At 44.1% G+C, this 13924-nt stretch overlaps 2 protein-coding genes across 6 annotated transcripts in view; one reads left to right on the top strand and one right to left on the bottom strand.

Annotated features, from left to right (window-relative positions):
- The window catches only part of NSD2 (nuclear receptor binding SET domain protein 2), a 78825-nt gene that overhangs the window by 1636 nt on the left and 63265 nt on the right, over nt 1-13924 (bottom strand). For 3 of the 4 annotated variants that reach the window (XM_079975097.1, XM_079975099.1, XM_079975098.1), the window contains 8 exons: nt 12654-12810; nt 12239-12444; nt 10688-10791; nt 8892-9161; nt 7601-7717; nt 5531-5672; nt 4788-4894; nt 707-911 (listed from right to left, as the gene is read on the bottom strand). In XM_079975097.1, coding sequence (XP_079831223.1) covers nt 707-911; nt 4788-4894; nt 5531-5672; nt 7601-7717; nt 8892-9161; nt 10688-10791; nt 12239-12444; nt 12654-12810 — 1308 coding nt within the window. Of the gene's footprint in view, nt 1-706; nt 912-4787; nt 4895-5327; nt 5673-7600; nt 7718-8891; nt 9162-10687; nt 10792-12238; nt 12445-12653; nt 12811-13924 lie in introns of those variants that run through there. The other variant, XR_013838603.1, reaches the window with a different exon arrangement.
- MXD4 (MAX dimerization protein 4) overlaps nt 1-13924 on the top strand; it is a 227019-nt gene that overhangs the window by 178631 nt on the left and 34464 nt on the right. The window lies entirely within an intron of this gene.

Below are 13924 nucleotides of genomic sequence, written 5' to 3'. Positions count from 1 at the left end.
GCTATGGGTTAAACCACAGAGCCTGGGACTTGCCGATCACAAGGTCGGCAGTTCAAATCCCCGTGACGGGGTGAGCTCCCATTGCTCGGTCCCTGCTCCTGCCAACCTAGCAGTTCGAAAGCACGTCAAAGTGCAAGTAGATAAATAGGTACCGCTCCGGCGGGAAGGTAAATGGCATTTCGGTGCGCTGCTCTGGTTTGCTAGAAGCGGCTTAGTCATGCTGGCCACATGACCCGGAAGCTGTACGCCGGCTCCCTCAGCCAATAAAGCGAGATGAGCGCCGCAACGCCAGAGTCTGTCACGACTGGACCTAATGGTCAGGGCTCCCTTTACCTTTACCTTATGCAAGCCATGTATGAGCAGGGCATGAGCCCTGGACTCCCCTGCTCCACCCCCCCCCCATCTTCCTGGGAGAAGGACTTCAGCACCACCCTGTCCCCCTTGAAGTCAGCTTGTCAAGAGATCATGGCTGGCTCACAAACTCTGGCCAGCTTCCATACAAGCAACTCCAAATGACGTGTTATGAAGGTGTCTTGTTCAAACCAACCAGAGTTTGCAATAAAGTCCAGACTAGGGTGGGTAGTGGTTGAAGAAGCCAGTTTTTTCAAAAAGTGAAAGTAAAGGCTGCTTAAGCTTTCCCCTTGTCCTTTTCAAAAGGAAGACAAGGGGGAGCAGACCATAAAGTCATGCCTTCACTTTTACTCACCAAAAGGGCGTTTCACCAAATCAAGGCACGAGAGATGATAAGCCTTGGTACAAGATTTTCGGTCGCATAATACAAGTTGGCCTCCATCACCACAACGGAAGCAGTAATCCTCAGATTTTTTCCTTGCTTCGTTCTTTGTTTTGCGTCTCCTTGCTCTTCTTTTGGTTTTCTTTCCTTTCTCCTCCGAAGCATTAGAGGATGAATTCTTTTTTAAAAAGAAACAGCAGCAAACAGTTCATTGCAGAGTTACAGCTTCCCAAGAGAAATTGCAGAAATCAATACTCGCAAGCCTCGAATACCTGCCTGCAAAGATCTGGAGCAAAAAGGAAACCCCAGAAGGAGGAGGTTGCTGGACTCAAACCAGAGCCGCTAAACACTGGACCGCTCTAGCAGTTCAGCCACTTTTCTCAAATATTTTATATTTCTGAGCAGCGTTTGACAAACTAGATGAGGAAGAAGTGACTTAGCAGAAGTACAGTGGTGCCTCGCAAGACGAAATTAATTCGTTCCGCAAGTTTTTTCTTCTTGCGAGTTTTTCGTCTTGCGAAGCACGGTTTCCCATAGGAATGCATTGAAAATCAATTAATGCGTTCCTAGGGAGACCGTCTTCAGACCAGATCCGGGGACAGTCTGTCCCCGGACCTCTTCTGAAGGCTGGCGGTGGGAAGAAAAGCCCTTCTCCACCCGCCAGCCTTCAGAAGAGTTCCTGCAGGGCTGCCTAGGCTGCGGATAGCAGCCTGCTGCCCCGCACGAGGGGCGCTCTTAAGCAGAGCGCCCCTTGCGCAGGGCAGACATTCGCAGATTGGGGAGCCCTGCAGGGAACTCTTCTGAAGGCGGGAGAAGGGCTTTTCTTCCCACCGCCAGCCTTCAGAACAGCCTTCTGAATGTTGGCGGTGGGGAGGAAAACCTTCCTCCCACCGCAAGCCCCGGGAACAGAGGAGAATCCCTGCGCGCCTTCTCCTCTGTTCCCGGACCTCCCACCGCAAGCCTTCAGGACAGGTGCTGCGCTTCCCCGCTGTCCCCGGAGATTTCCCTATGGGCTTTCTTTCGTCTTGCGAAGCAAGCCCATAGGGAAATTCGTCTTGCGAAGCCGCTAAAAAATCAGAAAACCCTTTCGTCTTGCGGGTTTTTCGTTTAGCGAGGCATTCGTCTTGCGGGGCACCACTGTATATAAAATAATGCATGGAGGAAGTGGCCACAGTGAAGTTTTTCTCTTGTCTCTTGCAACACTTGAACTCACAGACCTCTGGCAAAGCTAAATATTGGAAGACTGGCATGTGCTCTCGTGGGAGGCAGTGATGGCCACCAACTTGGATGGCTTTAAAAGAGGATTAGACAAATTCATGGAGGAAAGGGCTACTAGCAGCTACCAGCCATGATGCTTCTGTTCCAGATCCACGTTGGAGGCAGTATGCTTTAGAATGGCAGCTGTTGGGCATCTCAGGTGGGCAGGGGGCTCCTGTGCAGCTTCTAGGTTTTCCAATAAGCGTTTAGGTGGGCTACAGGTCCAGTCCAGCAGGCTCATATTATTTTCTTGAACTGGAGGCTAAATACAGATAGGGTCCTGCGACCGAGGTGGGCAAATGTGGCAATGTGATCAGCGCAGGGCATTCTGAATTTTGCGGAAAATGTGGCAGCTTGCCTTTGGCCGTGAATAGGCTGGAATGAATTTACAAGACCAGACCTTCAAGGTAACTGCTAAACCTGATGGCATATAAAGTGCTCAGCCAAGGATGGGGACTCTCAGGCCCAGGGGCCCAAATGCAGGCCACTCTGTGCTGAGTTTCATGCTCCCTGCAGCCCAGTCCCCCCTGAGCCTTGCTCTGCGACCTCCTTAAGTGTCTTTGCCCAGACAGGCTACGTTCTTGAACTGTGGTAATACATTTTGCTTGCCTGCCCCCTTTAATAATAATAATAATAATTTATTATTTATACCCCGCCCATCTGGCTGGGTCTCCCCAGCCACCCTGGGCAGCTTCCAACAAAGTATTAAAATACAGTGGTCTGTTAAACATTAAGAACTTCCCTAAACAGGGCTGCCTTCAGATGTCTTCTAAAAGTCTGGTGGTAGTTCTTTTCTATGACATCTGGTGGGAGGGCGTTCCACAGGGCGGGCGCCACTACCGAGAAGGCCCTGTGCCTGGTTCCCTGTAACTTGGCTTCTTGCAGCGAGGGAACCGCCAGAAGGCCCTCGGCACTGGACCTCTGTGTCCGGGCAGAATGATGGGGGTGGAGACACTCCTTTTGCCCTGGCCACCACTGGCATGTGACAGGGTTTCCATGAGGGGGGCTGAAGATTTCCCACCTTCTCTAAGCAGCTTGGACTTAGAAAATGCTGGTTTCCATACTAGCCCTCCCAAGGACTGGTAGGGATCAGCCAGCCCAAATTAGCATCTAAGCACCACCAGGTAAGGTCACAGAAAGCAGAAACGGACTACCAGGGAAAAGACAGAAAAAGCACCCGGTGAACAACTGCCACCTATCATAAGCTCACTCATGGAAGGAGAGCAGAGTGGATAAAAATCAATGATTTTTATTTTTATTTTTTAAAAAATGGAGTTAAATCGGGTTTTTAAAATGCTTTTGGAGGAAAAGTATTTCTAAAGATAAGTTTTCTATTTAAGTTACATAATAGTCCAGAGGCTATTCATCAGGAAATAAGGATTTGTTTTAAGTTTTGCATGTGTGCTAAAACTCAGTCTTAAGCTTTTTGTTTAAAACCCCCCCCCCACAAAAAAAGCTTAACCACATCAGTTAACAAACATGGATACATATGCTACAACATTATTGCTTTAGTTAAATAAATTGTTTAAATTGCTATGAAGGAAATGATTATTTTTCTCCTCCCAATAAAGTACCGCAAAAAGTTGTCCAAATATAAACAGCTAACTTATTAAACCTCACAATAGTTTCATCATTATCTGTTTATGTATTTCTAATAGTATAACCAAATCAGCAATTTTTGATATAACTGTAAAAACTACTGTACTCTGAAAATTTATTCTTCCAAAAATGAAACCTTCCTCTGGTTGTAAATATTAAGATTATTCCAGCAAGAATGAGTCTTTCTGTAAAAAAATTAAAAATTTAAACCAAGTCTTATTAACTAGTGATTTAAATCAAATGCACCCTGAGGGAGAGGCATGCAGGCTGCAGCTTCCAGGAGAAGCATTTGGGCGGAGTCCCTTCGACGGTGTATGGCTATGTTTGTCCAAACTATCTGCTGTCTAGTACGTACCAATCATGTCGACTGCTCTAAATGTCACCTGTATGTAATGTCCCCAGATGTAAATTCTGTCTGAAAAGGTCCAAGACATGCCAATTCCAGATGCTTTGATTGACACATTATAATTGGACCTCCCTGACCCACAGTAAACCGTCCTAATTTGGTGGCGTATCTTCGATTACCCATTTTCGTGGGTGGGACTTCTTGCTGTTTCACACCAAGTGTAAACCTTTAACAGACAGAACAGCCTGTCTTGGGTTTCTCGTTGCCTTTAGAGAGGTCAAATCTTTGTTGTGACAAATAAACGATAAAAGGCTTAACAGCCTGCTTTGCTTTGGGTTTTGCCTGGTTGGCCTCTCTTTTATTTTCACTGACCAGGGAACTTAGCTTCTTAAGAACTCGGGTAGGGAGTGTTGGCTGTAACTGAGCACCAATTTCCACATATCATATATGTCACCCTAAGAACTTGGGGTGGGTGAAATAGAAACTAAGTGAAAACATGAATGCATTGTATTCTTTATTCACTCTGCATGTTGTAAACTGCCCTGTGATCTTCGTATGAAGGGCAGCGTATATACCGTTTTTTTTTGCTCTATAAGACTCACTTTTTCCCTCCTAAAAAGTAAGGGGAAATGTGCGTCTTATGGAGCGAATGCAGGCTGCGCAGCTATCCCAGAAGCCAGAACAGCAAGAGGGATCGCTGCTTTCGCTGTGCAGCAATCCCTCTTGCTGTTCTGGCTTCTGAGATTCAGAATATTATTTTTTTTGTTTTCCTCCTCCAAAAACTAGGTGAAAAATAGAGCGAAAAATATGGTATTTAACAACAACAACAAAATAATAACAAATAATACATACCTTTGGTCTGTCTCCAAGAAATCCACTACAGTTTGGAGCACCGCATTTACACACAGTTTTTTCATTGCCCAGACAGTCAAGATTGTAATTAAAAGTCAATTCTGTCCCTGAGTAAGAAAAAACAAAATAGATTTTTCACTGCAACTTCACACCTTTTCCACTGGAAACCCCCCTCCCATGGCAATATAGGAGCCACTACAGTATAAGAGACGGAAAGGGGAACTGAAGATAAACAAAAGCAAGAACAACCATGCGATGGTTATTAGGATTTTAACATTGTATTTCAACCTATTCTTTCTTCTCTTGCCTGTTTCTCCTGTTCGTGACCCAGTGCCATATCGTATTGATGTTTACATTTTCAAGTTTCACATCCTTACATTTTAGGAAAGTTGTGAACGTACAGCTAAAAAGACCTTAGTTTTTTTATCTCGGTTTCTGGGAAACAGTGACTGATTTCAAAGGAAATATTATTTTGTATACTGTAAAAGTTCTATTCAGAGAGAGAGAGAGGGGAGATCAAAAGGCATGCAAGTGATTTACGTCGGTTCCAAAGCAAAGCTTGATCTGCTGTGGGAAGCAGGATCCCTGTGCACTTCTGGTAACCGAGGCAGGTCCACCACACATGCGGAACTGGTCCCGGCACTGGAGTAAATTAAGAAGCCTGTGAACACTACAGAGGACACTTTTTACACAAGGCTCTGAGCTGCGGAAAACGATTCTGCCGTCTTAACGTTCGTATGTACCTGCCGGGATACTACACACAGCAAACAGTCCTACACGAGTGTCGCCATGTACAGTCCATTTCAGAGTCTCACAATTTGGTTGGCAGCTGTGGTTCATAAACCGGGAATAATTTCCTTTGGGTCCGGCGTCAATTATGCGGTCCTAAAAGTCGGGAATAGAACCAGACGGGATTTGGTTTAACGGCAAAGCAAGCGTTGCTCCGGCAGAGCTAATCATACATGTTGAAAACAAAAAAAATTCCTTCCAGTAGCACCTTAAAGACCAACTAAGTTAGTTCTTGGTATGAGCTTTCGTGTGCATGCACACTTCTTCAGATACACGAAGAATCTGAAGAATCTGTGTATCTGAAGAAGTGTGCATGCACACGAAAGCTCATACCAAGAACTAACTTAGTTGGTCTTTAAGGTGCTACTGGAAGGAATTTTTTTTGTTTTGACTATGGCAGACCAACACGGCTACCTATCCATACATGTTGAGTTGAACTTGTAGCTCTTCACGCCAACACAATGCTAAAATAGGCAGGCAAACTCCCAACGTATCCCTAGTTGTAACTATACTACATTTACCGAATCTTCCCAGATTATAGAAAGAGACAGGAACAGCACCACTGGAAGCATCTTTCAAAGGAAGTCTTGATTTGTGTATCTTTCACGTAACTCAAATCGGCATAGCTTTACTCAATATTAGATTCTTAAAAGATAAATGTAAGAATGGTATACTAATAGTTTTTGAATCCTGTAAGCGACAACGTTCAAAATGATACAGAGCAGGAGATGAAAATGCAGTCAACCTATTGCTCTGCTTTGGGATGGAGGGTCTGAGAATTTGGCAGGAAGAATTATAATGATGGTGTGTGTTAGTTCACATGTATTAAAGGAAATACTAGAATATCAGGGATATTAGGAGATCTACTCTGTAGACATTTAAAGTCTCCTTTGCGAGGTGGCTTAGATCCTGCATTGCTGTAGTCCATGGGTAGGCAAACTAAGGCCCAGGGGCTGGATCCGGCCCAATCACCTTCTCAATACGGCCCGCAGACGGTCCAGGAATCAGTGTGTTTTTACATGAGTAGAATGTGTGCTTTTATTTAAAATGCATCTCTGGGTTATTTGTGGGGCATAGGAATTCGTTCACCCCCCCCTCAATATAGTCTGGCCCCCCACAAGGTCTGAGGGACAGTGGACCAGCCCCCTTCCTGACCCCTGCTGTAGCTTAAGAGGCAGGCACCCCTACAAAACAGCTTGACACCCTCAGGTAAGCTGCTACGTCAGCGGTCTCTGGACAAGGGAGCCTGAAGCAACTGGCTGCAATAGATACACTCATATCATTTGGGCTAGAAGTCACATAATAGCAGGTTCTGCTCAGGTGAGGACCAAGGAGAAGTATTAGTAGTATTAGTACAGTGGTACCTCGGGTTACAAACACTTCGGGTTACTGACTCCGCTAACCTGGAAGTAGTACCTCAGGTTAAGAACTTGACCTCAGGATGAGAACAGATATTGTGTGGCAGCGGGAGACCCCATTAGCTTAAGTGGTACGTCAGGTTAAGAACAGTTTCAGGTTAAGAACGGACCTCCAGAACGAATTAAGTTCGTAACCAGAGGCACCACTGTAGTATACTGCATTACACCCATAGATCTCAGGGCAGTTAACAACATGAGTTCCCCAAACTTCAGAGCATGGGAAAACACCCAAAAGACATATGATTTGGCATTGATACTTGGCTTTTTAAAATTGTGTTATAATTTGGGATGTTTTAATGTGGTTTTTATTGGAGTGTTAAAATGGAAATTCAGTATTATTTTTTAAAAAAGCATAAAATTGCAATACCAAAAAAACACAAAATACATAAGAAAAAAAAAGGAGGGGAAAAAAACACCCCTTGAGAATCGCTTGTGTACAAGAGCAGCACCAATTCCACAACAAACTCCTGTTTTAGAAGCACCCTGAGGCAGCTTTTGACAAATGGCCTTGCTGCCACTGATCACAATGGTTTAGGGTAGTTGTGCTTTTTTCTTTTATCTAGGTCAACCATGAGATTCAAACCAAGACAGTTTAAAATACTATACCTTATCGATAGTAAGCATATAAAAGTGGGTGATATCGTTTTCCTGAGCAAACTTGATTCTTGCCATGCATTCCTCTTCATCAATTAACTCGCCAACGTACTCATTCACAAACTCACCCTGAGGAATAAATAATTTTATTTATTATTTATTAACAGCATGCCATCCAATAATAATATATAATAACATACCAAAGTAAGAATCGTACAAAACCAAAATGTAAAGTACAGCACAAAACTTAACAGAAAAGAACAAAATCATGTATGGTCTTTTTGAAGAAAGGAGATTAAAAAATAAATAAATCAAATGAGTCTTAAGCATACCTTGTCTATTCCATCTCCTCATCTCCCTTTTTATGCCCCATTCTCTTTCCTTGCCCCATCTTTGCTCCCATACATTTCATTTTATTGATTTGTAAAATAAAAATGCAAGATACAAACACAATACGTAAGAAAAAAACAAGAACAAACCAAACCAATTACCGTATTTTTTGCACCATAGTGCACACCGGACCATAGGGCGCACCCAGTTCTTAGGTGGGGAAATCAAGAAAAAAAATATCCCCCCCCCCCAAAGAGCAATGTACAGGCTGCACACAACCTCTCCCTGCTGGAGGGGTTGCGCGCAGCTATGGAAGAAGGCAAGGCAGCGAGCGGGATGGATCCCGCTCACTATTTTGGCTTCCCCTTTAGCCCCGTGCAGCCTCTCCTTGCCAGGAGACACTGCGCAGGGCTAAAGAATCCATAGCCCCGTGCAGCCTCTCCCTGCCGGAGTGGTTGCGCGCGGCTATGGCACAAGCCTGCATTCGCTCCATAGGACGTACACACATTTCCCCTCAATTTTTGGAGGGGAAAAACTGCGTCCAATAGAGCGAAAAATACGGTAACTGCCCCAAACACATTAAAAACCAGTCAAAGGCCTGGTTGAAGAGGAATGTTTTCACCTGGCTCCTAAAGGTGTTTAATGGCACCAGATGAACCTCCCTGGGGAGAACATTCCATAAACAGGGAGTTACCACAGAAAAAGCCCATTTTGGGGGGCCTATGCCAACCACTGATGCTCTTAGATAATCCTTTCTAGACCTCGTGTCCCCTAGATGTTCTGTATCCCAACTCCAGTCAACCCATGGATGATGGAGTCCAAGATATGTGAGGGGCACTAGTTTGGGAAGGTGGCCCTAGAGGAAGCAAAATAGAGAACCCAATGCTATGTGTACAGGGAAGGATTCTTCTTGTTCCAAAGCGAAGCATCACAAGATGCTCCCATGAATGGACCCAACTCATTTAACGCATACCTTTTTAATGTCTCTCTTTGCAACCAAGCCCCATCCTTTGCCATCAGTCTTGATGATCTTCGTTTCAGGATACTGGCGCTTGGTAAAACACTGGTTTTGGCAGCGCTCTCCGGCCGGACAAACTTGGGGGTGGCATTCATACATTAGCATCCGATTTAGACACTCTGAATCTAAACCACAGGGGTTCTCATCAGAGGGTTTGCAATTGCATTTGGGAATCTCAGAAATGTCAGCAGTGTAAATCTGAACTTTTCCAAAAGGCTTATTTACCTGAATAACATATTAAAAAACAACAACAATGAGGCAGTTATTGGCTATTATTTCTCAAAAAGGCAATCTATATTCCAACTCATTTAATCTCTAAAATTCACCCCCACTCCCCGCAACTAATCTTAGAAGCAGCAGTCAATTCCATTTCAGGCAATCGTCAATCAACATGGCGCTCTGAAATATGACTTTGCCTGATTTTTGGTGTGACAGGACTAAAGTGTTTAAATTTCAAACTTGGCATGAATGTTCCTCAGGTGGGAGAAGAACTTTTCATTTGTGTAGGGGTGCTGGCTGCCAGTTCAAATTAACCTGTAGGTCTGAAATGTGACTTTGCCCGATTCAAACGGTGCCAGTCTGGATGCCTCTGAAGATATCATAGCCCCCTTTTGGCAGTACAGTGCCAAATCTGGCATAATGAACCCAACCTGTACCAATTTGGCCAGCTCTGAAGATACCGTCTCCCAGTTTGGCTTGATAGTTCCAACACACACCAATTCAGATGCCACTGAAAATATTGTCCCTCGGCTCAGCACAAGAATCCTTGAGGGAGAACCAGCAGTCTTTATGTTTGGTGCCATTTTGAATCAAGATGGCAGACTGAAACATGACTTTGGCGTGGCTTTGCTTTAAGTGTCCAAACTGTGCTCATTTGTATGCCGCTGAAGATATTTCCACCTAGTTTGATGTGACTTTGTCCAATTTGGTGTGACAGTTGCAACCAGAACCAGCGTGGATGCTTTTGAAGTTAATGTCACCCAACTCAGGACAATGGTTCCTGAGGGACAGGCAGCAATCTTTGCCTACATTTGGATGCCAGATAGCATGTTGAATCAAGATGGACCAAATAAACCATAATTGAGCAATAGCATCCCTCAGACACAAACTGATTCAGGGCAAGGTGAGGGACAGATTAGAGTCCTCAGCTGGGTGTGTGAACAACCCTAAAACTCACAGATTAACTAGTCATATAAAAATCACATCTATTTTTTCCCCCAGGTTCCCAGGCAGTGTGGTAATAATTTTTAAATTTCACTATCCTAGACATATCTACTACCGACAACATCACTTTATTTATTCTTTTCCTTTTTAAATAGCTAGAGAGAAACCATTCCTCAAGAACAATATTGTTTTGGGTAAGGATTTGGTTTGTTCCACCTCCGTTCAAATGTGGATTTTAATTACCAACAGGTTTATATATTCTTCTCTAATATTCCAATGAGATTAAAACCCTCAATTTATCTATGAACTTGTTGTCTTCCCAAACTAGACGGATAAGGGAACCGAAGAACTGCCTTTTATTTCTTCAGCCTTATGACTGATGCAAGGCTCTTCAAAGTGCCATATTCAGGTCAACTGTGAACAACAAGGGCTTGAAAAACATTCCCCAGGGGAACATCCATTGGTCCCAGTTCAAAAGGTCTTGGGACACAGCAATGGGCTGTATGTTAGGATCCTGTCCTAAAGAACAGGTGAACTAAACTTCCAGGGTGGATCAAATGAACAGCACCTGCCCTCAAGGACCTTACCTTGATGTGTTTGTAAGGGGGAGGTTTGCGCTCATTTTCCTGCGTTTCTTTGGCTTCCCGTTGGAACTTTATCTCTCGGAAGCGGGCTTCAGCTTCTTGCAAAGCTTTAAAAATAAACTATTTGCATGAATTGTAGGAACAAATATTTTATCCACATGAACATACCCTACCCTCTAACGTATAATGCGCAGGCAGATTATGAACACGCCCACTCACAGGATTTGAGGGAAGTGCTTGGATATCTGTACCTCAATTGTTTGATCCAGCAGCACTTCATTCATATTATCTTTGGGGTTGACATCAATGTTAAATGCCAGGTTTCAAATTAAAGAAACTCAACTATGATGACTTTTAGGAAGTGGAAAATCAATGCCTAAGACTTTTTTATATAATATATTTATGTATTTGCCCATTATCCCTCCACATCTTCAAGAGTTCCTACAGCAATTAGCAACGCAGCCTAAAAACATACAACGTAATAGTAAAATCTAATACTTGAAATGAGTAAACAGAACATACAAATGAACCACAGTGAGAGACTTCTCCATACAGTGACCGTAAACACATCATTTAACTGCTTGAAAGACAAGATATTAGCCTGGCACTAGGGACCTGCACCTTCAGACAATTTCTGGCAACCTTAGTGTTTACAGTGCTTTCAATTATTCAAATTGCATTACATGCGTTATCTCAGTAACCCTTACAAGCTTGTAAAGCAGGTGAGTAATCACTATATTACAGATACAGAGGCTTGAAAATAGAGTGGCTGGACTAAGGTCACCTAGCCGCTATGTGACACTATAGAAGATCTGACAAATTTCTGGGGAATTTAGTGTTTCAAAGCATCTTCCGATCATCTCTGCTCATTCTTGTTTCTTCGCTGCTGGATCTGCTGAAGACCACAGTTGCAGTTACATTCTTTTTTTAAAAAATAACCCCTGTTAATACCATTTCTAAAATAAATATACCCATTTCCTTGGGTGAAAAGCAAGTTAACAAGCTTCTTCAAATGCAATGAAAGCAGAAACAAAGCGAGTTGAAAGCTGACCAACGCAGCCTCAATCCATTTATAGCATTGCGGTTCGTGGCTGAAGTGCAGTGGTGTTTTATTTTAAAAATGGTACTATCACATCGTATTACAGTACTCTGCAGGAGTGCCAGCTTGGCTCTGCAATCATGGTGCATGACCCTGGCACAGAAATTTGTGGGTACCTGGCCCCTTCATGGGGAATTTTGTGGGTGCTTGGGCACCCAGGTCCCCAGAACCTATGGTACAGTAGAACCTCAGTTCCCGAACACCTCTGTTGTCGTACGTTTCGGTTCTCGAACGCCGAAAAGCCAGGAAGTAAATGCTTCCGTTTTTGAACGTTTTTCAGAACCCAAACATGTGACACGGCTTCCGCTGAGTGCAAGAAGCTCTTGCAACCAATGAGAAGCTGCGCCTCGGTTTTCAAACGTTTTGGAACCTGAACAGGCTTCCGGAACGGATTTCGTTCGAGAACCAAGGTAGGACTGTACTCTGTTTTTAGCTAAACGATTAAATAGCCATACCATTTTTGAAGACTTTTCCAATTCCTTTAATTCCCTGGTACCGACTTCCCCTGTCTCCTTCCATATAGGGAAACACGCGAGCCTGATGCGTCCAGTAATAGTCTTTAGAGCCAAAGAAAAACACAGGAAACTCTCCAATCTCATGTTTCATTTTCTGGATATTTGGAGGGATGTTTTTCGGATGGCAGACTTCTGCAGGCCACCACCTGCCCCAAAAGAAGAAGGGAGAATTTGAGAACCTTGTTCTCTCTGAAGCAAACCAATAAAAGGTTGTTGAATCTCAGCCCCATTATGAATGGGCTCGTACAGGAATTCCCCCTGCCTTAAGCTGGTCAAGGAAAGGGTGGGATACAAGCATGCATTAATAAAAATAAAGGCCACTTCAAATAGTCATTCTATTTTTAGAAGTCCAAACCTGTAGTTTCCCAGTTTGACCCAAATAATATCCTGAAAATGGATTTTCTTTCCTGCTTTGCAGTCGTTACAGTACCAGCTTCCATCCGGCATTTCAATGTTTAAACAATCTGGGTGAAACGCTGCAGGGCAAGATTCACAACACAAAAGGCTTCCCCCTGCAGGAAAAGAAATCCACATTTAAATAGCAATGTACATGCTGAGCGGTCGGCAGCACAAGTCACCTAATGGGAGGAGAAAGGGAGCCTGGGACAACACGCAGTGATCTGCCTGAACACCTGGCCTCCCAGATGCCTCCGAACGGTGAACGTGATCCTTCAGAGGTAATGCAACATTGTTCGGAACAGGCTGCACTTCTAATCTGGGGGGGTGGTGGAGCAACTTTTCTAGGGGGGGGGGCACATCTCTTCATGGGGAACCTTCCAAGGGCCACATGGCAGTGGCAGGGAGGCAAGAGCTGCCAATAAAACTGATCAGTCGCAGCAATGGTTCTATTTCTTACAAATGCATTTTTGTCTGTGGAAAGAGGCAGGTTCCACAAACCTTTATGTATTTGTCATTAATCCATGTTTTTAATGTTTGATCGCTTTATTATTATTATTATTATTATTATTATTATTATTATTATTATTTATTATTATTACCACTACTCTGTTGGGAGCCACCCAGAGTGGCTGGGGAAACTCAGCCAGATGGGCGGGGTATAAACAACAACAACAACAACAACAATCCTCAAACCTTGTTGCTTGCATTTTTAACCATGCGTTTATTATGGTCAACCAACCAATTACAGGACGCGAAGGATTTTTGTACAAATTCACAACCTCGGTGAAAGAAATTACGTAAAAATGATAAGCTAAAACTAACGATTATAAGACACCTGAGAGAGCCTTATATCTCAATGTAGCTTAGATGTGGTTCTAAGAGAGTCACCCATACAGGCATAAACCAGGCCATATACCCTGGTGCACATGACAATGGCCAGGTGTTTTCTTAACTGTCCAGTACTATATTCATTGGGGACGCAGGTGGCGCTGTGGGTTAAAGCCTCAGCGCCTAGGGCTTGCCGATCGAAAGGTCGGCGGTTCGAATCCCTGCGGCGGGGTGCGCTCCCGCTGCTCGGTCCCAGCGCCTGCCAACCTAGCAGTTCGAAAGCACCTCCGCGTGCAAGTAGATAAATAGGGACCGCTTACCAGCGGGAAGGTAAACGGCGTTTCCGTGTGCGGCTCTGGCTCGCCAGAGCAGCGATGTCACGCTGGCCACGTGGCCCGG

Source organism: Podarcis cretensis (genome assembly GCF_951804945.1).
Source record: "Podarcis cretensis genome assembly, chromosome: 5".
Classification (NCBI taxonomy): Eukaryota; Metazoa; Chordata; class Lepidosauria; order Squamata; family Lacertidae; genus Podarcis; species Podarcis cretensis.
Note: the sequence above shows the minus strand (reverse complement) of the source record. Positions and strands in the feature narration are given on the sequence as shown.